We start from the raw sequence: 24596 nt of genomic DNA on the forward strand, positions 1-24596 counted from the left end.
AAGCGGCGAACAGACAACGCCAGCGTCCTCTCCCCCACGTTGCCTAGCAACCAAATATTATGTCATGTCCTCATATTTTTCAGCCATGCGGGGATAACAGTAACTACAAACCTAACAGTTAACGTAACTTTTATTGTTAATTTCACGACCTTCGGTAGGCCTCATGCGGCGCCAGCAAAACTGACAAACTTAATGCTGTCTGAAACAGGCGACGCTTTTACATTTTAGTTAAAAAATGCGTGCTCATTCGGCTAAAACCTAACTTGCAATGTAAATAGCTATACTTACATCGGTTGTACGTTGTAAGATCCTCAAAAACTCCACAGAAACCCGAAACTGGTCCGGTACAGCCAGGTGACAACGCGCAACGATCTCGTTCGTTGTTCTGCTGCAGCATGTGGGCGTGTCGTGACGTTTTACTTCAGATATAAACACTTAAATAGAGTTTTGTAGAAACAATTTATTGTGAAGGTCAGGGAAATCATTTTTTTGATAGGTAATAATAAGTTGCAAAAACATTCACACTTTTTACTTATGTAAAACTTAAATTAATTCAAAAATAAAAGAAAATCAATTTATTGGAATAAATATACTTTTTAAAATAAATTCCTACAGACAACACCCTGAATTACTTTTTACAGTGTAGAAAGGTGTGTGTGTGTGTGTGTTTGTATGGTTTACACTATGCAGGAGTACTCCTGTCTTTATGCTGATTGTGTAGTGCAGTAGTGGGAATCATCAAGAATATGACATTTCTTCAATGATCAGGCTCAATCAGTAGATTGTCTTTTTCTGACTTGTGAACTGATTAGTATGCCATGATCTGGAGGAGAATAAAAGTCCGTAGATTCTTCCACGGGCTCCTCTTTAACATGCAGCTCTCCTTCAGCCTTCTGAGGAACATCTTCCATCTTTACAACGCTGTTCTCGCGAATTGTAATCTGCATGGGTGGCAGAGCAACGAGGCTCTGAATAATGTCCTCTGGTGATGTGGCGGGCTTCAGTGTGAGCACTGATCTGATGACTTCATCCTCAATGTGTGCCCCCACAACATGTCGTGTTTCTGATTTAAGATCCAGGTGACCGCTGGTCTTCATTATGATGGCTGTGCTTTTATAATGCATGTTACATGAGAAACAATATACAGTGGGGCCTGACAATGTCACGTCCTTGAGTGTGTGTGAATTAGGACAAATGAAGATATTCTTAATGTTTGCACCAATGATGTCACATGTTATGGTTTCTGTTGGCACTTTAACAGCAACCGCTGTGCCTTGAGATGTGATGTTGACAATCTGTGTGTTTTTGGTAGTTGAGAGGGATGTTTTGCCCCCGAACTTTCTCACAGAGACGTTTGTGATGCTGTACCATTCTCCAACTGTAATGCTGTGCTCACGCCAGAACGTTAAACTCATGTAGCCTGTAGAATCTGCTACAGTATACTTAGTACTTGGAAGATAGCTTCCATCCCATATAACACTGTTTCCCTTGCGTACCTCCTGGATAATCTTTGCATTGATGTTGACCTGTGCAATATGCAGGAGAAAAGCAGATGCGTATGGGACATTTCTTATAAAAACATTTTTTGTAAATGAAAATCTCCATTTATAGAAAAATGATTTGATATATATTTATACATTTGATTTGATATACATCTCTTCAGTTTTTATTTTATATCTAGGTGCATGGAGTACCTGTCCCATGATAAGATAATGAAAAATACAGGAGAAAATCTTAAAGGCACAATAAGTATGATTTTTGGATTAAAATATCCAACAACCACTAGAACAAGGTTATTAATATATTTTGGTGACTTTTATTTTGCGGTAAGTTTCCGGTTTTATTTAGTTTTTATTTAGTAGAAACCATGGAAACACCAAAGACTTTAATATGATGTATTTTATTAGACAGGTGAGTCAGGGCCGTTTCTAGCCTTTCTGGCACCCTAGGCAAGATTCATATGTTGCCCCCCCCCCCCCCCTTTTTTTTTTTAAACTATAATTTATAAAGCAAATATGACTTCCTTATTTCATGGGCATATTGTACATGCATTAATCCAGTAATGTAGCCAGGTTTATTATCACTGAGATCAGAAATGTTAGGGGGGTTCGGGGGCATGCTCCCCCGAGAAAATTTTGATTTCTATGATCTACATATGTGTATTTTGAGATGTTCTGAAGGCCAAAAAATTAGATAACAATAGCTTGAAAACCATGTCACTCGGCGCTGCTGCGGATTGAAGAACGCAGTGACACAAAGACTAAAAGACGGGACGACGCCGTAGCCGAAGCCTCGCGCCAGTTTCATATGTTTTAAAGGCTAATCACATATTTTTTTAGGGGGGGCTGAGGCATAAGTTCATAAAAAAGGGCCTAGTGAAGCCCATGGTTATGACAGTATTACTTGACCAATTTACACTAAACAGCTATCTCTGATGTAATGTTTTTTTTTTAATTCAAATTAACTGCTATAATGTTCTGCACCTGAAATGAGCATGGCGTGTGGTCCGTCCAGTACTAATATTCAGTGTAATGTTTTGCTCAACGTTATGATAGAGAGACCAGCTTAGTAGAGAACAAGTAACCAATAAGTAGACTAACATACCTGTATATATAAATAAATATATTTCGCTTTCTTTGTTATATTTCCTCTTTTTTCTTTTTACGATACTGAGCCCCTGATGGCTTTGACCTTTTCATGATGATGAAACTAAAGCACGCTGTAACGAGTAGAAATATAGTGTGGCCCCTTTAAGAGTTGCGCGCGCTCCCTGCAAACGAAGTCTGCATTTTGTGTATGTGTGCACTGAGTATTGAGCTCCCATGTGTGGGGATTATTTTCTGTTTTCTGTTGTTAACAGTCAGTTATTTTGTTTTATTAAGTAATGCTGTGGACGGAAAGGGAGTTTGTGATGAGAGTTCAGCGGGGAATAAAGTGCGATCTGTTTGATGTTAATCGCCTCCGTGTTACAACGCCACGGATGACGACGTTCCCTGCCGCCCTCTACATGATCTCATTACAGCAGCGCAACTATCACCATGGCGACTTCACTCCAATAATCGCAATTAATTATAATGCCTTGTAATAGCAAAAGTACGAAATATGAATAATAAAATATATGAATTAACTAAAAAATCTTGTTGGGGCGGGGGCTCACTGGCGCCCCCCAGCTGTTGGCGCCCTAGGCGACCGCCTAGTTTGCCTATGCCTAGAAACGGCACTGCGGTGAGTAACAGTTTGGAGACATTCATGGACAGAAAACGAATCATTGTTGTATGGCTCAACTTAGTTAGTATAGTTTGTTCTTGATTTACAGTTTTGAATAAGTGATCTCTAGCGGCGAAAAATTACATATTGTGGCTTGCAGACTTGCAGGAAGCTATTTTGTTGTGATAAAACTTTAAAACAAGAAATATCAGAGCGAGGAGCCCTGTGGATAAACGTTCAATTTTCCAAGAATATGTTTAAATTGTAAGACTGCACATAGCTCTTTGTAATTTTGAATAATCATAAACTACCTACCCTCTTTAGTTTTGATTCCAGGTTAAGGAGTTCAGACAGTTGTACATATTGTGGTCTAGCAGATAATCTGTTTTTAGATGCTTCTCCTAGGTCTCGAACGCAGGTCATTTTGGAGCTGTGTGTGTAAAACACGTTCATTTTTCTGCTGGACTCCACAGATGGCTGTAATACGACATCTTCTAGTGTAACCAGGCTCCTGTACAAAGGTTTTGAGACATTTACAATAAATCTGATAACAGAGATGAAGAGGATGGCTGTTTCATAAAATATTGCTCAATAAAACACCTCAGGAACTGTGATATGGTATCTCAGAAACTTTAGTTTTGTGAGTGGAGAATTACCGGCTGGTTTCAGCATTGTGGAAGTGGATGTGATCTTCTGGTCTGAAGGCCACAACTTTGCTATATTCACCCTCATTTAGAAGAATAGCATCCAAATATGGCTTCTTGGTGTCTTTTATGGGGCTTACGTCACAAAGAAAACCCTTGACCTGATTTCTTGTTTTTTTGGCTGGACTGTGTTCTGCCATGTCTGGTCAAATAGATAGCAGCTGTTAGTCACATTCAAGGAATAGGAACGGTTGACATTACAAGCAGCAAACACTTAAAATATCTCAATGGTTGTCTGGATTTAAATTGGCAAATGCTTAAGAGTATATGATTGGATCATTATTGCAGGGGTTATTATGTTTCTAGTATGTTATGTAAGTTTGGCAACAATTCTTCTAACCTTAAACGATGGAGTGTGTAGCTTTTTATTTTTTTTAAACAACCATGTAGAAAGACACATCATAGCCCTATTCCATGACGGCAATGTCGAGTGGTTCACTTATCAAGAAGTGCATACATTTTTGGTCAAGAGCTTGGATTGGCAATACAAGAGTCCAGCACTCTGTAAAAGTATACACATATTGCCTATTTAAATCCAAACAACGACCCTCAAATGGGCTTTTCACAGTAATGCCACAGTGAACAGTTCTTAAAAAGAGCCCTTGTCTGATATAAAGAACCTTTTTATGTGCAATAGAAATATTCCATGGAAGTCAAAGTTTCTTAATGGAACCATCGATGCCAAGAAAGAACATTTATTTTTCAGAGTGTGCATATAAAACTACTGGAAACTAAATCTATTTTTTTATTATTATTTTTCTTTCCAAGTGTCTCTAGTCCTTACCAATGATGATCAATTATTCCCTTTAAATGGTACATCAGGCTTGTTCACTGTCACCGAAACCAGACACGCCTGCAAACACACTGATAACAACTCACTCACAGACACCTCTTCATTAAAAAAAATATCAAATTTAGCTTATGAAAACAGGAACACAAGTTATCCGCACTGAGCCACTATTGTCACTTGTTCAGTTCTCTTTCTTAAAGAAAAGTACAGTGGTGTTGCCACAAAACAGTTTTGGTATCAAATGGTTCTATAAAAATATCAGATAATTACCATATCCATGTAATATGTTATATCTTTTGGTTTTTTGTTGTATTATGCAGTGTATGAAACAGCTTATTCAGATTACAGCAAAAACTTACTCAGATGGTGAACCACTTCTCAGATCAATGCATTTATTTGACTGAAAACAACTGGTCAAAGAGATCTCAATAAAAGTAGCTGTATAATTAAAAGAATAGCAGAGAATATGCTTACCTGAGGCCGGTTGCATAAAGATAGACTATAGTCTTACAGGTTAGCCATTATTTTAAATCAGTTAGGTATACATAAAATCAACTTGTCTAATTTGACACTGAAGCGACTGACCGTCTTGGGACTAACTGGGCCATACTAGATCTTTAGACACTATCTCAACATAATGACTGTTTCCGGCCCCAGTTCTTACATGACTCTTAGACTGAACTCTGCTCTATAATGATTCTTTATTGCATATAATATTTCAATATATTTGGACCAGTGTTGTTAGTTATTAACTGAACTTATTACAAAATTTTGTAAGAGAGAGAGAGAGAGAGAGAGAGAGAGAGAGAGAGAGAGAGAGAGAGAGAGACTTATAAGACTACTTATAAAGTAGTTTTCGTTAGGCGATGCCCAATACGATAGTTAGTTTCGATATCCCTCCACGCCTCCGGGGCCGGGCACACGAAGAATAAATCCGCAGTGCAGATGCATGTGACGATCATATGACCGCCTGAGATTCAACATGGCTCGCGTGCTGCTCTTTTATCTGTTTACTCTGTCGGCTGTTTTCGCCGGACGGTATTTTAATGAGAAGGAGCCCTGCTACAGACCCCAGCCGAGGAGAAACCTACAAGGAGTGAAGTATGAGAGACCATCATTTTTCTAACCTTTATCAAACTTACGTAGGATATGATTTGTATGCCTGAGTAGTGCAAGAAATCCGACACTAGGGCTGTGTCTCGAAATCTAGTGAGCTGCCTAGTGGATACCTAGGCAGCAGTTTTGGATATGTTTGGTTTGTTCCGCTAGGCTACTCACTAGCGAGTAACTTAACACACTGTCTATGAATGCTGAACATACTTTGAACAAACTTTTGAAACCTGTCGTAAAAGAGGTGAAAATAAATTACTATTTTTTTTGTTCTGTGTCTCCTATGTTTGTAAGAAAACAACTGTTGCAGTTACTGTATGCAAATATTTTGAAATTATTTCCTGTACTTTTTTAAATGCTAATGTAGGGTTATTTCCTGTTGTGCTTGGCATAGCGGGATTGTTTACCCAAAAAGAAACATTCTGTCATTTACTCACCCTCAAGTTCCAAAGTTTCTTTCTTCCATTGAACGTAAAAGAAGATATTATGAAGAATGTTGGTAATCAGAAGCCTTTTTCCCACCCTATTATGGAAGTCAGTGGCTTTCATTAAATATTTGGTTACCATCATTCTTCAAAATATCTTCTTTTGCATTCAACAGAAGAAAGAAACTCATACAGATATGGAACAACATAAGGGCGAGGAAGTATCCCTTTAATCTTGTGCTCTAGGACCTGTTAGATATTATAACATAATTATGTGAATTTCACACTTTTGACCACAGCATACTGTATCCCACAATGCAATGCACTCATATGGATCATTTTGATTTCCAGTGTAATGCATGAATTAGAGTTCCCATTATTTGATCATCTCTTTTTAATTTTTTGGCTCAATTGTCACCCAGTGTACTACAGGCTGCTCACGTCATGGCAATTCGGCACATGAAATTATTAAGAGAAAAACACAGCAGAGTGGTGAAAAGGTAGCCATCATGAGACCGTTTGACACCTGTTTCTTTAATAATTATAGATGTCATGCCCTCAAGGTTCATTTCCCATTTTTGGTTGTTAACTGAAGAACAGATGGCCTGTGCATGAGGTTTTTTGCTGGTTTTTCCTACATGGCCCCTTGCTGCTTGCTGTGAATGCCCTTTCAGTGGTTTTGTGTTCAGTGAAGAGTATACAGAGGACAGGACTAACTTTTTCTTGTACTCTTCAGGACTGGACCACGTCCTTATGAGTATATGAATTTAAAAGACCTCCCTAAAGTATGGGACTGGAGAAACATAGACGGCGTCAACTACGTCAGCACCACACGGAACCAACACATACCCCAGTACTGCGGCTCGTGCTGGGCACATGGAAGTACTAGTGCTTTTGCAGGTGAGGGAAAATGTTGTTCAAAAGGTGTGTGTGTGTGTGTGTGTAAGGGGTGCTCAACCAGCTGAAAAGGAGGTGCAACTAAAAGGTGATTGGAGAAAAGGTTCAGCACTCACTCAAGAAGAAATAAAGTAACTTTGTTAAAAAAAAAAAAATACAGGCTTCATCAGACATTCAGGATGGCTGTCAGCTGTTTTTATCTAATAAAGTTCCTCTGACTCAAAAAAGGAAATATTTAGCAAAATACCCTGGCTAGTTTTTCCCATAAAAAAGAGAATCTAATGGGATTCTCATGAGGGTGAGTACTTGAAGACAGCACAGGTACATTACCAGCCTTATTATAGCCTCATAACCCTATTTTGGTCACATCCAGGCAAAGCACAGAATGACATAAGGTTATAGTACAGAAAATTATACGGTTGTTTAATCATTTGGAGTGCAATAGCCTGGATCTGTCATATGCAGTTATGATATTTATGCCATTTTATTTATGTTCTGCCTACTACCTGACTCTCACCTGATCTGCAGTTATGACTTAAAGGTATTTTCCTGATCTGCAAGTTTCTGCATGTTTGAGATCAACCAGTTGGGTTTATTTGTGAACATGCCACTTCCTCTTAATCAAGCTTTACTAAAACTTTCCACAATAGTGTGGAGTATGTTAAGATTTTGCCGAGCGATTGTTTAGAGGCTCGCCAATATATTGGATTGCTCTAATACATAAAATAAGTACGCTTGACCAAAGTTCATTATGGGGAGAAGTATTTACTGAAGGTAGAAGTGTAGCACAGTTCTTCAGCAGATATTTTAGCGTGTTGGCCTTCAAAGTATCTTAACCTTCAAAGTATCTTAACTCAAAGACTAATGGGCTACAAACAATGGTAAACTCTTAGGACCTCCCACAGGAGATGGACATAACCTGCAATCTTTTCTGAGAAATGCTGTTTCTTTGTTATTCACACCCATCAGTTTCTATTCACAGAGTTGATTACATTCTGAGGCATAGTCACAATGCAAATGCATCTGACTAAAATGACTGAAAATACACACAAACTTTCAAGTATATGTTAGATCAACTATTACATATTAACCAACCATCAATAGTAGGTAGGACGCAGCACTGCACATGGCAAGCTGGGGGGAAATATACTAAATTAAAGGTGTAGTGTGTAATATTTCTTAAAAAGGATCTTTTTACAGAAATGCAATATAATATACATAACTATGTTTTCAGTGGTGTAAAAAAGACCTTACATAATGAAGCGTTATGCTGTTATTACCTCTGAATGAACCATTTCTATCTACATACACGGCGAGTCCTCTTACAGTTAACCTCTTACATTTTTCTAAAGTAGCCCTGAATGGACAAACTGCTCTACAGAGCGCTAGCTACTCTCTGCTCTTTTAGACAACGACATTTGTGTCGGCCACCTTAGCTTCAAAAGGGAGGGGTGAGCGGTGAGCGGTTGCAATTCCCAACCTAGATGCCGCTAAAATTCACACAGTGCACCTTTAAGAATGAATTCCCTTGGTTTATTAATTAATTCCCTCGTTTTAGTTGTGCAATTGAGCCACAAATTAAGAATTTATTTCCAAATTTTAATAAATCCTGGCTATGTTGTAATAATTTGATCCATTGTTTTACTTAAATCAAAATGAGAAAATGAGTTAGAACGTGGTCGTGATTTATTAAAGCGAGGGAATTAATTCTTAATTCATGGCCACTATATATATATAATATATATATATATATATATATATATATATATATATATATATATATATATATATATATATATATATATATATATATTTATTTGTTTGTTTAATTAATGTGCGGGGCTCTGTCATTTTGGTAACAGCCTTGAAAAATAAAATGCAATAAATAAATAAAATTATCAAAAATGTATATATATATATATATATATATATATATATATATATATAAAAATGTTTTGAAGGTGAAACATCTGTTTATTTTCTGTGTTTTTACTGACCCTTTGCTGTATAAAAAAAAAGCTTAGTGACTTGATTTTTCTTTTCTTTTAGACCGTATCAACATCAAGCGGAAAGCAGCATGGCCGTCCGCCTATCTCTCTGTCCAGAACGTGATTGACTGTGGCGACGCGGGTTCCTGCCACGGTGGAGATCATTCTGGCGTGTGGCAATATGCAAACACTAAAGGCATTCCTGATGAAACCTGCAACAACTACCAGGCCAAGGATCAGGGTAAAACATTTTTTGTCTGGTGAGCATCTTGCTCGATTAGATATGCAGTTATAATTGAATGTGCATTTCTGATTTTTTTTTTCTCCAGACTGTAACTTCTTTAATCAGTGTGGAACCTGCACAACCTTTGGCGTGTGCAATGTTGTAAAGAACTTCACTCTCTGGAAAGTTGGAGACTATGGTTCAGTCAGTGGACTGGACAAGATGAAAGCCGAGATCTATTCTGGAGGACCCATCAGGTATACAGACTGGGTTAGTTAGATTTTTTTGGTGAACCAACATTCAGACATTTGACACTTTGACTCTCTGCCTTTGTAGTTGTGGGATCATGGCAACAGACAAGCTTGATGCGTACACTGGTGGCTTGTATTCAGAGTACAATCAGGATCCCTATATAAACCACATTGTATCTGTAGCTGGTTGGGGTGTTGATGAGAGTGGAGTGGAATACTGGGTCGTCCGTAACTCTTGGGGAGAGCCATGGGTAAGCAAAACCTGAAAAGTTGTGGGTAAATCTCTACACACAAATTAAGATGATGAATGTATGTCCTCCTGTTTTGTTGTTTAGGGGGAGAAAGGCTGGCTCAGAATAGTCACCAGTGCATACAAGGGCGGCAGTGGGAGTCAGTACAATCTCGCCATTGAAGAGGACTGCATGTACGGAGACCCCATCTTACCCAAGAACTACCTGTAGATGTCTGTGATATGTTTTTCATAGAGAAAGATTGCAGTCTTCAACCTCAAGAGGGCATTTATATCCAGGGCAAGAATGATGTTCTGATGCCACCCCAGATGCAGAGGTTTGGTTGTTTTAGTTTTTAATGAAGATCTCAGGAATGATTTATTAGAAATTGTACAGATTTGTTCTTTTTTTTCCAAATGGTTTTTTACACCACTTAATGAACACAAAGGGAAAAGCATCCATTGTTGTTTTTTATACTAGGACATTTCACATTTTAGGACATTTTAAAATTTAAAAAAGGACAAATTATGTTTTAATGACTTGTATGCCGATATGTGCCTAGGTTTGCTTTGGTTTATTAAAAGCAAAAGTACAGAGTTTGATTCTTTATTTGCTTTAATGCACATGTCAAACCATGTCAACATGTGAAGCCATGGCTAGGTATAATCACTGCACTGTTTTCAATCACACTCAATAAAAGTCTTATCAGGTTTTACTCCTTGTTATTTTAATTCTGTTATTATTTGCTGTTAGACTAGGTTAACCCAGCCTGATCTGCCTGCGATTTGAGTCGTCCGGCAACTCTGAAAACCTGTACATTAATTTTTACTGCTTATTTTACACTTTTGTGGGAACCAATCACAGACTGGCTTATCCACCTGGTGCGCATTTTTGGCAGGTTTAACACGATGACGGATAGAGAAGCGATGAGTCGGTGCCCATTGATCACGCCTCTTGTGGTCTGATTGGTTCAGGACTATCCAATTGTGTACAGAGTAATTTAAATAATGCCAGTTGATCACTCCTCTTGTGCAGTAGAAAATACAGAGCAGACTCCACAGACCAATGTTCAATCTTAAATTGAGCTTGGTCTGCTGATAGCCAGACAAATTTTCTGTTATTGTTTTAGTTTAAAATGAATGGTACATCAGGCCAAATGACCAACATCTAAACTGTGTCTGTTTTCATTGTCAGTTACAACATCCAAGGACTACAACTTTAGTTTAAAAAAATGTTTTGGGCCTTTGATTCAAGATTAGAATTTGATTAGCCCTTTATTCCATTTAAAAAATAAATATGTATATTTTATTTTTTAAGTTTGGAAATATTTTGAAGAAACATGCAACAGTAAAGCTGCCCCTCAAATTAACAGTCATTTACATCAACCATGATGCACTATATTGCCACAAGTATTGGGACACCCTCCAAATAATTGAATTCAGGTGATCCAATCACTTCCATGGCCACAGGTGTATAAATCAAGCACTAGGCATGCAGACGCTTCTACAAACATTTATGAAATAATGTGCCGCTCTCAGGAGCTCAGTGAATTCAACAAACTGAGTGAATTTAATAAAAAAAGATATTTCAATATACAAAAAGGAAAACCAACATCACAACTTGTTTCAAAGCAAAATAGAGGCTCTAAAGGTTATGACCTCAATACACACATTCAAAGTTCAGCATTCAAGTCAATATTTTCTTTAAAAAGGGTCAACACAAAAGTTATGTACACTGTAATCGGCTGTCCGTCCATGAAGAGCTCTCCGGTCTGAGTGGATCCTTTTCAAACGTCCCACCAATTTCTAATTGTATTAGTTCATCATGATAAAGTTGGATTTGCAGTGAGCTACAACACAAAATTGGAGATTAGTAAGCAGGTATAAATCTGCATAATTCTGAATTGCATGTGAATCATGGTTTCTCTAGATCAATTCCTGGTGGGCCATGGTCCATCCCTAGTTAAACCTGAACTAGCTAATAACAAGCGTGTTTTCCACTTCGCTTGTAGACATACACTCGCAAACTTCCCTAAGCACTTCCCGTCAGGGGAATCCCGGTTACCATTTTTTTAAAATTAATTCCACTTTGTCGAGTGGGCAAGGGAAGTTTATGTGGATAGGCCTCACTCCGAACTTGATTCTGACATCACAGCAGAACACACTTAGCTGTATAGTGTGATATATTATTTTAAGAATTAATTGCATAATAGTGTATATTATGTTGAGATTTAATTGGATAATACTTGTCAATGTTACTATTGACATGTTTTATTCCGTTTTTTGTCATTTTATTTTTCTCCAACTCATATAGCTATAGGATTTTATATATTTTTCCCAACAACTTCGTATATACAATGGAAAAACAAATTCATAAGTAAAAAAGGGGTTTAAATAAATTCAGCTCCATAGTGACTTTCAAGTTCTTTGTGCATTTCATTTAAACCTTATGCACGAGCCAGTAGTGGGCACTTGTGCAACATAAGCAATGATGCACATCTAAGTCCATGAGATGAAGGGAAGTTAGTGAGTGAAGGGCATACAAATCTGGAGTGGAACGCAGCCCAGGCAGGTGTTTTAGAGCTGGTTGGAGCTACACTCTGCAGGACAGGAACAGGGTTTAAAATGTGCTCTTGATGAAATTATGCTCCCTTTACCCTTTTCCCGCAATTGATGGAATTTTAATTTAATTTATGAACTGCCAATCCATGTTTTTACGCTTCTGCTCAAAGAGTACAGAATCTCCAGATCAAAACACAGATGAAGAAGAAGCAGAAATAGGCAATAGAAGATGCAAGAAAATATTCTGGGGGCCATGAAAGTTTTTTGAAAATTATAAAAAATGCTAGTGCTGGCTATCAACATTTTTTACAAAACCGATGGAGGGGAAAGAGTTAAAAGCTACTTTAAAAAAGGAACTAGAATAAAAAAAATTCATGGTACATTTAAATCTCATAAATCATATTTTCGTTTAAAAGAAACTGTGGACAACTTACCAATGAACTCAGCTACAGGGTCATGTTCTCCCTCAGTGCGGATTGTTCCCGCTATGCTGTCGTTCTCAAGGATGGGCAAAAACAGCTGGACGAAGTCTGAGGTATATGGAGGTGTTATCACATCTAAAACCTGTCCAAAATAAAAGAGGGGCAAGAAGATTTCAGAGAACTGCCAGTGAATGAATAAAGCACTCGGTGTCATCTATTAAGAAATTAGATAATACAGAGAAGATCTGCACACTGTTATTCTCCCTTTATTTAGAAAAGATTAAAAGTGGCAACGTTTCGTTCAAAGACTGTCATCAAGCACTCTATTAGGAAATGGCCTGAGCTTCACCTCTGTGACAAAGTATCTGATGAGTGAAATATCTGTATTCAGCTTCTCCAGACATTTGCGGATGTAGCTGACCACTGGAAGGACATAACCTCGACTCAACAGGTGAACCATACGGTCCAATAAGGTCTTCTTGAGCTCCAGCTAAAATAACATGACAGTCAGAATTTAACTATGAATTTGAGTGCTGGAGTTTCTGCAGTCTGTCTCTTACAAACCTGCTCCATGACGTCAAGCTGTGAGTGCTCTGTCTCAAACAGTTTGATGAGCAACTGCAACACCTGAGGATGGAGGAGCGGATGGCATGTGCTGATCTGAGAAATAAAGATATGTCAAATCAGTATCTTCACAATAACGGTGTGGGTAGTGACCAGTTGGTATCTTGTTAGTATGTTTAAACCCAAATATGCTAATTTGACATGGAGGTTAGGGTTACCTCATCCAGCAGTGCTAGATGGACAGGAGTGTGGTCTGTCTGTAACTGGAAGTAACGAGGCTCAGACACTGTCCAGTCAACCCATTTCAGTACTCCCATAGCTACCACTGAAAACCTGCACAAAAACACAGAAATATCAATATTTGAGCATAAGAGAATATTACTGACCCCACATTTTTATATGGTAATATATATCACATGTCAGAACATGGCAACTTCCCAAAATATTACGTACACTTCCCACATGCAGATGATGAAAATCATAGGTGCAATGACACTACAAACACTCTCTATCTGTACAGCTTGCATCGGTTTTTACATGCACAAGCATTAAAGTGATAGTTAACCCAAAAATGAACCCCATTTACCTCCATAGCAATTTAATTAAATGGGGTCTATCAACTGTTTGGTTTCTGACATTCTTCAAAATATCTTCAAAATAAGAAGAAAACTCATAAAGGTTTGGAACAACTTGAGGGTGAGTAAATTATGATGATGGGAAATGAACAATTAACATTTTTGGATGAACTATCTCTGTAAAGATACATTAGTTTGTTCATACCTTATGCACTGGTATAATGTGCTGAGTTCTGCCACTAGCTCAGTAGCTCCCTTGTTCTCATTGCAGCAGAGATTATGAACCGTCTCAATGGCCTTTGAGGTGGACTTCAGCTCATCCTTATTTATATTCACACGCTTGTTCTAGAATTAAGAGTCAGTTTATGTAATCCACCAAAACATTTCTGGAAAATAAATGGCCTGACAAATATGTTTTCAAATAGATGTGTTATTTACACACCTTTTTCCATGTTTCCACAACACTAGCGGCATACGCTAAGATGTGGATGTATTTGTGCTTGTGGTCCTGGTTGATTTTAGCTCCGGGTTTAAATAGCGATAGCATGAACAGATCCAAAAAGGCAGGAACTCGGATCTACACGGTGAGAAAAAGAGCAGTTTAATTAACATTGGTTTAGTCAATACACTTGTCTGTAGGGTTTTGTTAAACTAGAAATAAAGTGTTAGAATATAATAGATTTGTGAGCATTTTCTTAACTTGAAAACATAATGAAAATTATGTCATCGCCGCTCCAAATCCACACAACTTTGGAAGACAAATAAAGATGCTTTCAATGGTAAGATATTTCTGTCTCTCCATCGAAAGTCTATTCACCCAAAACACTTCAACATGTTCATTCATAAAGAGATAGTAAAAGAAATCCATATGTTTAATTCAAGCCTGAAGAGACACACTTTATATGATAAACATTTCATTTAGGCTTTAATTCACATATAAACTTTGATCATGTCAAGCAAATACAGTATTATTGAGCGTCTGTTAGCTGATCAATGTTTATATGTAAACATAAGCCTAAATTAAATCTAGTCCTCATGTAAAGTGATCATATCTCTTCAGAGGACTTGGATAAAACTGTTCGAGTCATGGATTTCTTTTACGATCTCTTTATGAATGTTTTGAAGTGTCAGAGGTTTGGGTGAATAGACTTTCAATGGATGGACCGAAAGTTCTCTAATTCCATTAAAATATCTTCATTTTGTGTTTCAAAGAAGAATAAAAGTCTTATGGGTTTGGAACGACATGAGATCAATTGACAGAATTTAAATTTTTGGATGAACAATTCCTTGAAACATGAATATACAATGGGTTAGAACAAGAAGTATTAAGGATTGTTCTTCTCTGCATTTCTCCTTTGCTCTTGCTTGTTTCCTAATCTAGCTTTCTAATAAACCTGGTACTTTTATACCATACATATTGGTTTATGTTTCTCTGTAGTTAGTCACTTGGGTTAAAAGCATCTGCTAATTGCATAAATGTAAATGTAGATTCTGACCAGCTCTACAGGAGGTGGATCCATGCTACTGAACATCTTGAATAGGACTGTGATGTCTGCTGGGTTCAGAGCCCCTTTGGACAGCATGGCACCAAGAGCCTGGCATGCACGAGGGTATGCAGCAGCTGTGCCCAGCGCTAATGTGATCTGACTGGCATCGTGCCCCCTAGATATACCGGTAGCAAACAAATCAATAACATTGTTGTTATTAACTAGAAGACCAATACGGCAGATCAAACTACTTTTGCAACACAAAATGCACCTCTCATGGGCATATTTCTGTACTTCCTGTCCAATTCTCCGCATTGCAGATCCACCCTGTTCCTCCTGAGCGAGGATAGACATCATGGCCTGAGCAAACAAGTATGTGTGCTCACCATGACACACCATCTTCTGCTCAAAACACACACAAATATGAGATCTGATTATAGAAATATGATCATAAACAATACAGTGGCCTCAAAGAGTTTGCAATGCTCACGGCAAATTCAGGCAGATTTTTCTCCAGGTTCTGCTCTCCTCCATCCAGTAGTGTGGCGAGAGAAGTTCGTAGGACTCTGGAGAAAACCTCCAACTGTTGGCAGGCTGTGGACACGCTTGTGATCTCTCCTTGGTATCCTGCATCTGAAATCAACTGCGCACAACATACACAAACAAGAAATGTATTACCGCTACATAAACCCATTCCAGCAATTTGAACATCTTTAACTCACACTTTTCTTTTACCTTGACAGTGAAGTTGAGCATCAGACAGTCTGGATGAGCCTCAGCCAGTTTGTAGAAGAGATCTCTCCATGTTGTGTGTGCTATCATCTGCTCCAGCCATGCTGGTGTCTGGAGCAAGGTTGGCAGAAAAGTTGACAATTTGAGTGAAGAAGAAACCGCTTCAATCCTACCTTTATAGTCTGAAGTGTCCATTTAGATTAAACTTGATAGTAGTATAGTCGGCATGACTCGACAATAGGTGGACAGACTGGACATGCAACGCTATAGCTTTTTTGTAAACAGGTCGTGCTGCGTTCATCCGATCAATGACACTGACACGGCAAATATACAAATAAGAGCGGGTTTAGGAATGTACAATGTGAAACACCAGTTTAAGAATACACAGGATTAATTGTTAACCTGGGTTAATTATGACCAATGTGAAATGTGAAGCAAGATAACCTAGGATTCTGTTTACCCAGGATTTAGAATGACCCAGGGTTAATTATGTGTAAAGCCCTTCTGTGTAATAATGGGTGATTAAAAAAAGAGAAGTTGGCCTGGGGACTTGGACTCATGCATCGGTTGTTGATTAGATTTTAAGATGTGGTTGTTACTGAATAATTAACAATAAGATCTATAACATGCATTTACAAAATAATATCATGAAATTTCATTTCTTGTCAACTTTGATGTGAATATGATAAACTCTCACCTCTCCCTCAACAGTGAAGATAGAATCGGCTTTCTGAGGGTCAAAGTGTTTGATCAATAGACTCTTTAAATGATTCTCTACACGCTCCTGCACCTGTGCGGGCTCAACACCTGCAAAGGAGACACAGTGTTTACAGATGCTGACAGACTTTTAATAATAGATGTGTCATGTTCACAGTTTTTTTTTTATTATGCTTATAAGTACAAACAGAAAGCCAGTCAACAGGTATAAGAACAATCTTAATACAATTACAAAGTTCCAAAAATAGCAGCATAACAAAAACGCATATAAACTAAAAAAACAAACAGTATTAACAAAGAGAAAAATGAATAGACAAAATACATGTGGCTTAATCATCAAAAAATACATTAAAAAGATTTCATGTTCACACTTTATACACAGTTTTAACCCGCTACTTTTCTTTTCCCGCCTTAGCAGTGAACATCACACGTAACCATGGTGACAGTGTCACGCGTCCAATCAAAGCTCGAGATCATCCGTTAATTTATACCGTCCGACAGCGGCTATTATTTCTGCGTGGAAGCAGAGCAGTTTTGACAACAAACCTGACGAGAGCAGACTCGGTGGACAAAACTGACTGGATTTAAAACCAGATAACATGCAGCTTATATCTACATCTCTGTAAGTTACCGAAAGCACACATGAAAACACGAAACACACGCGGCTCTCTCGCACTGTATGACGTGACAGACAAATAACGTTACTTTTATACTGTTCAGTACAGTACGGTCCCGTTCACACAGCAGGATGTTATTCACGTTAAGTTATCAAGTTTCGTTATCACTCGTTAACCGAACGACCAGTGTTGGGTGCGAGGCATTACAGTAACTTACGTTACGTTATCAGATTCCTTATTTCAAGTAACTAGTAAAGCAACACATTATTTTTAAATGTACAACAAAATATCTGTTACTTTTTCATATAACTTAAGTAACGCAAGATACGTTGTTTTCCATTTATTGACCTACAGCTCTCCTGTCCTCATGTTGACAGAAATCAGGATTAAATGGATAGTTCACACAAAAAAGAAAACTATGCATTTTTAAAATTATTACTTTTTTCAAGTAACTAACTAACGTACTTTTAAATTTACAAAAAAATATCTGAGTTACTTTTTCAAATAAGTAACTCAAGTTACTTTGTTTTGTGTTCACTAAATGAACATGATGATTATTGTAGTTTTAGAATAAAGGCATCTACTCATCTCACAGATTCAGTATTACTCCAAATAAAATAAAAAGAGTGAAATTAAATCTTAGAATATTACACAAACCTGCAATAAGTAAATATTAATATAATTACACAAATATGTTATGCGTTTAATCGTACTTGATTAACTGCTGACCTTCGATAATCCACTTCAACCATACTAATAAGCAAAAATGACTTTAGATAAACTTCACATTTGTGTTTCTTTCCTTTTTTAAATAATTATTGCTGAAGTAAGCATGTTGAACTTTCTTCTGCATCCTATTCTTCTTCAATCCAGAATGGCAGAACAACTGAAAGTCTTTTTTAAACTATGATCTCAAGGGTACAGGCTTGAATTTGCATTTATTTAAGCCTGCGGCTTATTCATTTCACTTTTGATGTCAAAGGGCCTACATTTCCTAAAAAAAAAAAAAAATGTTTTGTTAATGTAACTACTTTCGACAAAAAAAGTAAAAAAAAATGTTTTTACTTTTTTAGGGAGTAACGGAATATTATAATGCATTACTTTTAAAAATAACTTTCCCAACACTGCGAATGACATCAAACTGTGTGTGGAGTGGACTGAAAACCATATTCTGCTAATGTGTGAAGTAGTCTTGTAGTAGGGTGTGTCATGAGGTTTGCAGAAATTCAAGTATAAATGCATTTATATAGAATAGTTGGGCAATATATTCACTGACCCATCTGGATGAGCCACTCCGCGAGTAGATTGACCGTCTGTGCAACAGCAGAGTAGTTCTCTGAGAGCAGCTGGATCACATGCTCAGGTGAACCCCCTGCCTGGAAATACCTGCACAGACAGTTAGTTAGTTACTTTATTGTCTAGGTAGTAATTAAAAAGCATGATTCAAAGGGTGTGTTGTGTGTCTCGTTGTAGCCAAAGCTTTTCTCTGAGCAGCAATTTCATTTAATAGATCAAATGACTTTTGCTTGGATCCTGTGATTTTTACTTGCCATTCTCGTAATTCAGTTTAATTTTAATTCATTTACAGACGTAATTCATCAGAACCGCACAGTTATTTTATACCCTAAAACCCTCTCAATTAAACTAGTATAAACTCTTTGCAACCTGACTTCCAGAAAATTCCCCTCAAAATTCTCCCCAATTCTCCCTTAGCCGGAATAACCCATGATTTGTTTTCATACAGATAAGATCCACATCAATTTACAGTCAATCATAGTTCCCAAAAACTTAAAGGTCTTCACAATTTCAACAGGTTGATCAGATAACATTATTTCTGTTAGGTGCTGTGAGTAGACAAAATCATATATTTTGTCTTACTGACATTTATCAATTAGAAACTTGCTTTTCTTGTTTTAACACCAGGTCTTCATACAGAGTTTACATAAACATGCAACATGTCATCTGCATATTTGTATAATTTATCATTTTCACTCTGCATTCTAATTTTTATTATTATAAACAGAGAACAAATAAAATTTTGCACAAACTCATTGCGATCTATTTCTTAAAAATGTTTTGATCCTATTAACAATTACTCCATTCATTCCCAAAACCAAAAGACGTTCTAAGAGTAAATATATCTGCATAGTATTAAAGGCAGATGTATAATCAATAAAAATAACACACACACAAAAGCCTTTGCTTGTTGTAATTTAAATAACTAGCAATTGTATCAACCACAGTGAGCTTTGCACCCTGTGTCCCTTTTTGTGTTTATTATGCAGTACAACATCTAGTTGTTCTTATATATGTTGACAAATTGGAAAACACCACTTTTATGTAGTGTGAAATCTGATGTTTGAGAAAATATCACTAACTTTGTTAATTCTTTAGAGATTTTTGAACTTTTTTACTAAAAGGTGTCCTATGGTGGGATCTAGAAAGAATACACCTAAGACAACAAACTTAACACTTTAATAATGGTTCCAAAAAAGTTAAATATTTGAATAATTATGAGACAAAATCTTACCATGTGCACATATCATGGACTTCACAGTAACATGACATTGAATGGGGTCCCTCAACTAATTAAACTTGTCAGTGGAATTGTCAGATATAAAATCAGGATTGGATGTCACACTGGAGGACATGGTTTTCAGTGAAAAAATGTATTAAATTCTGACACCTTTAGAAAGATATGTAAGAAAATAAATATTGTAATTTACTAAAAATAGACACTTGTAAAATTAGGTGTTTATTTACATTTGTATGCTTTTTTTTTAATTCATAAAATTTAAATTTATTGAACAAGGCTTGAGACAGTCACACAACATTGACTTGGTCGGCATTACTAGGAATGCCTAGCCTAGAAATTTTTCGAATCAGCTTTGACCGCGACTCTGGAAGGCTTGGAGTTAAGCTTTTCTCTGAGAAAAGAACAAAGAACGGCACTGAAGTCATTCTTAAAAAAAGCGAAGACGTGTTTAAGATGGTTTAAGATGATAACTAATGACCATTTCCATACATTTAGCTACATACATTTAAACAGGGACACAAATACACCTACACTCAAAGACAGGATGTCTGACAAAGTTTTGTCTATAGAAATCACCCTCTCTACGTTTGGCTGACTTACGTTTTCAGGGTGTTAAACACGGTGGGCTCCATTATGTAGTCTCTGCTAGAGAACTTTTGCAGACAATCCTCCTGAACTTTTCCATCAGCTTCAGCATCTGCGTATCCATCCTCCTGGAGCGGTAGAAAACTGTTAAGCATCTTTTGGCAACATTTTACTTAAAGCCTTTTTGTATAATGCATTATACAAGTATTTCTAATGCAGTAATTATGCTTTGTAATACACTGCATAATACATTAGTAATATCTCATGATACCCATCTATTCATTGAACACATCTTTAGAAAGTATAATGCATTAAACACATGAAAAACAAACAATTTCAGAATCTACAGATATTAAAACTCATTTTACCTTTGGTTACAATTACTTATGAAAAGATATAATGCTTTATAATGTACATTATGAATACCTTTATTGAAGCTATTTAACGAGCTTTCAATGGTTCTCATTATCATATATTACGTGTGCATATTACAATTAAACTTTTAATTATCGTTACTAAAATATAATATTTAATCATTTGGATTACTATTGTGTTTACAGACATCTACGTCAGCACTAGCAACGTTTTCTTTTGACGGTACCATGGTAATTCCCTATTTTGGTCCATGTACCTAGTTTTATTTGGTATAATGGTAGTGACCTGGATTTTCGCCGTACCACGTTATTATTTGAACATTATTTACATTGGAGTTCGATATAAATAACATGATATACAAATACAGTAAACATAGTGTAACCACAGTGTTTTGTAAGGGTATGATATTCAAAGCAAGTCTTGATTTTATCGTAACTTATCATTGATGAGTGGCTAAACTACCATATTGCCGTCATGGCCCTCCCATTCTCCAACATTGCTGTAGTATTCTTCGTCCATGAAGGGGAATCAATTGAATTATTTTATACAGAAAAGCGACTGTTTACAAAACACGTATAAGAACACCGAACGGCGCGTGTATAATACGTAATTTGATAACGGAATAGCGTCACCTACTGGGCTGGAGGAAACTACAAACTGCAATATAGATTAGACTGGTCGTGAACAATCTCAAATGGGAAGTACTATTATAATAATACATCATACGCTTAATTTTATTCATAAATATGTATTAAAAAAATACAATATCATCATTTTTAGGTGGAATTATTGTCAAATCCAGTGTTGAAGCTGCCCTAGCCCGGCATTGTCACGTGATATGTTACTTTTTTCAGCGCTGTTCACGCTGGACCAATCAAGGTCGGCCTTTATTACTGGTTAAGGAATTGATTATCATTATTTTTAAATAGAGATTGCAGACGCAAATATTAAGTGATTTGAATGTATGCGAGATTTAAACGATTATTTAAACAAATACAAATAATGTTCGGCTGAATGTGACCCAATGGAGGATTCCTCAAGCGCCCTCTGGAGGAAAACAACGTTGTCAAACAAAAGTTACTTGCATTTATCGTGTGCCGCCCACTGGGAGTGTTATACACTCCTGAACTGTCAGAAGAGCCATTTTGAGTAGCGCTGTTTGAAATCATTCTGGTCACCAAAACCAATGGAAACTTTACGCAAGTGTAGTTTAGAGATAAATGTTTTACACAATCTGTTTATGGCATCGATACATTTGCAGTGGGACTACTTGGATAAGCATTTTTGTATAAGTACTCAAAGAAGATAAAACATTTTGAACTTGGTCAACCAAAAATATAAATTAAATGGGATTTATATAATTTATTATTATTGTGAATGGCTTTGACATTATATTAAGTGATATTATTACACTTTATAAAGTTCTTCAGGACGTTCTTCAATCATATCAGATGTAGTCGATATCTCTCCAGCAGATGGCTCTGAATGTGAGTGTTGAGAAACACATCCAGTCCAGTAGGTGTCCCTGCAGTCCATGTCGAGCTGAGAGTGGCAAACACTGAATAAAAACTGCTTCCTACACAAAAAAATGCATTGCCTGCATCTCAATGGGCACTCTATCCATCTTAAATAGTATGTGACATTAGTAATATTTAATACCATTTAGATTGGATAGTATGCACATTGGGTTGCAGGGATGGGCTCTAAATAACCTACAATGTAGTCAAACTTATATCTGATGTTTTAGATGTATAGAAAATACTCAACAACTTTGTCATAAAACCAACATTGAAATATGTGTAGTGTTGTGAACTCAAGATAGGCCCGTATAATGTCTAATGATAAACCGGTAACACTTTACAATAAGGTTTCATTAGTTAACATTAGGTAATGTATTAAATTACAAAAAATAACCAGTAGCAGTACATTTGTTATTGTATTTTAATCTTTGTTGTTAAAAATACAGCTGTTTGTTAGCTCACAGTGCATTAACTAATGCTAAAACGATTTTTAAAAAGTATTAGTAAACGTTTAAATTAACATCAACAAAGAAAAATAAATGCTTTATTAGTTCATTTTAACTAATGTAGTTAACTAATGAACCTTATTGTCGTGTTAATGATAAACATAAACCTGATATTATTTTAAAACAATAATAATAAACGACAATGGCTTAGACTTTTAGAAACAACCCCCAAATCTTAAGTCAAGAAAAATGATTCATTTTGTTGTAATGTTTGCAAAATGATCAGCTAAATAAAACTAATTTATACTGTAAAATCTACACTTATGAGATAAGCTGGAAATCGAAATAAAATTCAGAGGTTGCATTTTCCTGTAAACTTAACACTGTTGGTGTGATGAATATTTGAGCTAATGTATTAGATTTTAACCCCAAATTTATCGTATATTGTATAACGCTTCTCTAATATCTGGCTTGTCGCTGACATAATTTGATACATTTAAACAATAGCCTCTGTTGATTTGGTTTAAAGATATAATAAACTAAGCAGAATCTGGAAACAGAATCAGCGTAGATGATAACCATCTGCAAGACGCTAACTTTAAAACAAGTTATTTTTGTCCATTTTACACACTAAAATGAATGCTCTTTCAGTCTAGTGACGGTTGTCTTTTATATAACTATGGGAACACAACAGCATGGGCTTCTTTTTTACTTCTAAAGGTGATGGAAGATGTGTCTGGAAAATTTGCTTATTGAATGCATTAGAAGTTTCTGTCATGATTAACCATGTGCCTGTCTGTCAGTAAAACATATGGTGAGTGCAGTTTAAGGACATCCAGGTGATTTCCAAAATCATATTAGGATATGCAATGCATAGTGCCACTGAAACTGTCAGTTTGAGCAGCAAATGATAATTTCGCCTCTTTAGAAACATGTAGCAAATGGTATTTTAGACCTTTAAGAACCACCATCACTGTAAGAGCAACTACATTATCCTTTATAGTTTGATTTGGGCCAAAAAACAGAGTTAGCCTTGTGAAAAGAGTGTGTGCATGTGTGTGTCACTCAGACAGTGTTACACTCTTCTTTTACTGCTGTAATTTGAATCTTTGTACAAAATGTACAGTAAGTGTGAGAGACATGGAAAAAAGCAACATATACACTGAAAACACTTCTTATAGAGAGAGTCAGGCAAGGGGGCGTTTGGTACTCAAATCTCACTCACTTATTGCTGCAGCGAGTCTGAACTAGAAAATAAAAAACAAAAAAGTAAACATACTAAAATGTCATAGCTTAACATCTCCCCCCAACCCCATAACATTAGATAGATAACACCTGTACCACATTTTGCAGAAAACACAACCGGATCAAACCGGTTAGACGTTAGAGTTTTTGATTCAAATTATGGCGTTTTGGGAGAAAGAAAAAAAAAGTATAAAATGACAAATAAATAAAACAAAAATAAATACTTTGTGTAACAAAGTGGACCATTAGAGCACCAAAAGCTGGCCCCTGCTTTCATGTGATTGGATAGCAGGACAGGAAGTGTGGTACAGAGAGGGTTACGATTGGTCATTGTCCGGTGATGGGCGGCCTCTTTTTTTTGTTAGTATGTCAGTTTGTAGAGCAGCTTT

The 24596-nt window shown here is 36.6% G+C and overlaps 4 protein-coding genes across 6 annotated transcripts in view; 2 read left to right on the plus strand and 2 right to left on the minus strand.

Annotated features, from left to right (window-relative positions):
- Positions 1–72: 72 nt before the first annotated feature.
- Positions 73–5306, minus strand: si:dkey-249d8.1 (uncharacterized). Of its 3 annotated transcripts, none has more exons than XM_067458532.1 (5): positions 5176–5306; positions 4696–4775; positions 3864–4053; positions 3523–3718; positions 73–1526 (listed from the first exon to the last, which is right to left on the minus strand). In XM_067458532.1, the coding sequence occupies exons 3-5, from the start codon at positions 4049–4051 to the stop codon at positions 771–773; spliced, it is 1140 nt and encodes a 379-aa protein (XP_067314633.1). In that variant the 5' UTR covers positions 4052–4053; positions 4696–4775; positions 5176–5306; the 3' UTR covers positions 73–770. The 3 variants fall into 3 exon arrangements, with proteins under 3 accessions (XP_067314633.1, XP_067314635.1, XP_067314634.1); XM_067458534.1 differs by having other exon boundaries at positions 4696–4764; positions 5176–5297; XM_067458533.1 differs by having other exon boundaries at positions 4696–4802; positions 5176–5254.
- A 305-nt stretch (positions 5307–5611) lies between these two features.
- On the plus strand, positions 5612–10540 carry ctsz (cathepsin Z). The gene is made up of 6 exons (XM_067460367.1): positions 5612–5802; positions 6973–7136; positions 9183–9362; positions 9451–9601; positions 9681–9846; positions 9931–10540. Exons 1-6 carry the CDS (start codon positions 5684–5686, stop codon positions 10054–10056), a joined length of 906 nt encoding a protein of 301 aa, XP_067316468.1. The 5' UTR covers positions 5612–5683; the 3' UTR covers positions 10057–10540.
- An 819-nt stretch (positions 10541–11359) lies between these two features.
- On the minus strand, positions 11360–21613 carry nelfcd (negative elongation factor complex member C/D). Its single transcript, XM_067460364.1, has 15 exons — positions 21459–21613; positions 20637–20749; positions 18777–18886; positions 16864–16973; positions 16170–16277; positions 15925–16077; positions 15706–15836; positions 15444–15609; positions 14390–14524; positions 14153–14292; positions 13591–13705; positions 13373–13468; positions 13158–13298; positions 12821–12950; positions 11360–11674 (listed from the first exon to the last, which is right to left on the minus strand). The coding sequence occupies exons 1-15, from the start codon at positions 21513–21515 to the stop codon at positions 11640–11642; spliced, it is 1740 nt and encodes a 579-aa protein (XP_067316465.1). The 5' UTR covers positions 21516–21613; the 3' UTR covers positions 11360–11639.
- The window catches only part of tubb1 (tubulin, beta 1 class VI), a 66035-nt gene continuing 58555 nt past the window's right edge, over positions 17117–24596 (plus strand). Inside the window, exon 1 of the mRNA XM_067460366.1 lies at positions 17117–17505. The gene's annotated coding sequence lies outside the window, so the exon portion shown is untranslated. The remainder of the gene's footprint in view (positions 17506–24596) is intronic.

The sequence above is a fragment of the Pseudorasbora parva genome, chromosome 12 (genome assembly GCF_024679245.1).
Source record: "Pseudorasbora parva isolate DD20220531a chromosome 12, ASM2467924v1, whole genome shotgun sequence".
NCBI lineage: Eukaryota > Metazoa > Chordata > Actinopteri > Cypriniformes > Gobionidae > Pseudorasbora > Pseudorasbora parva.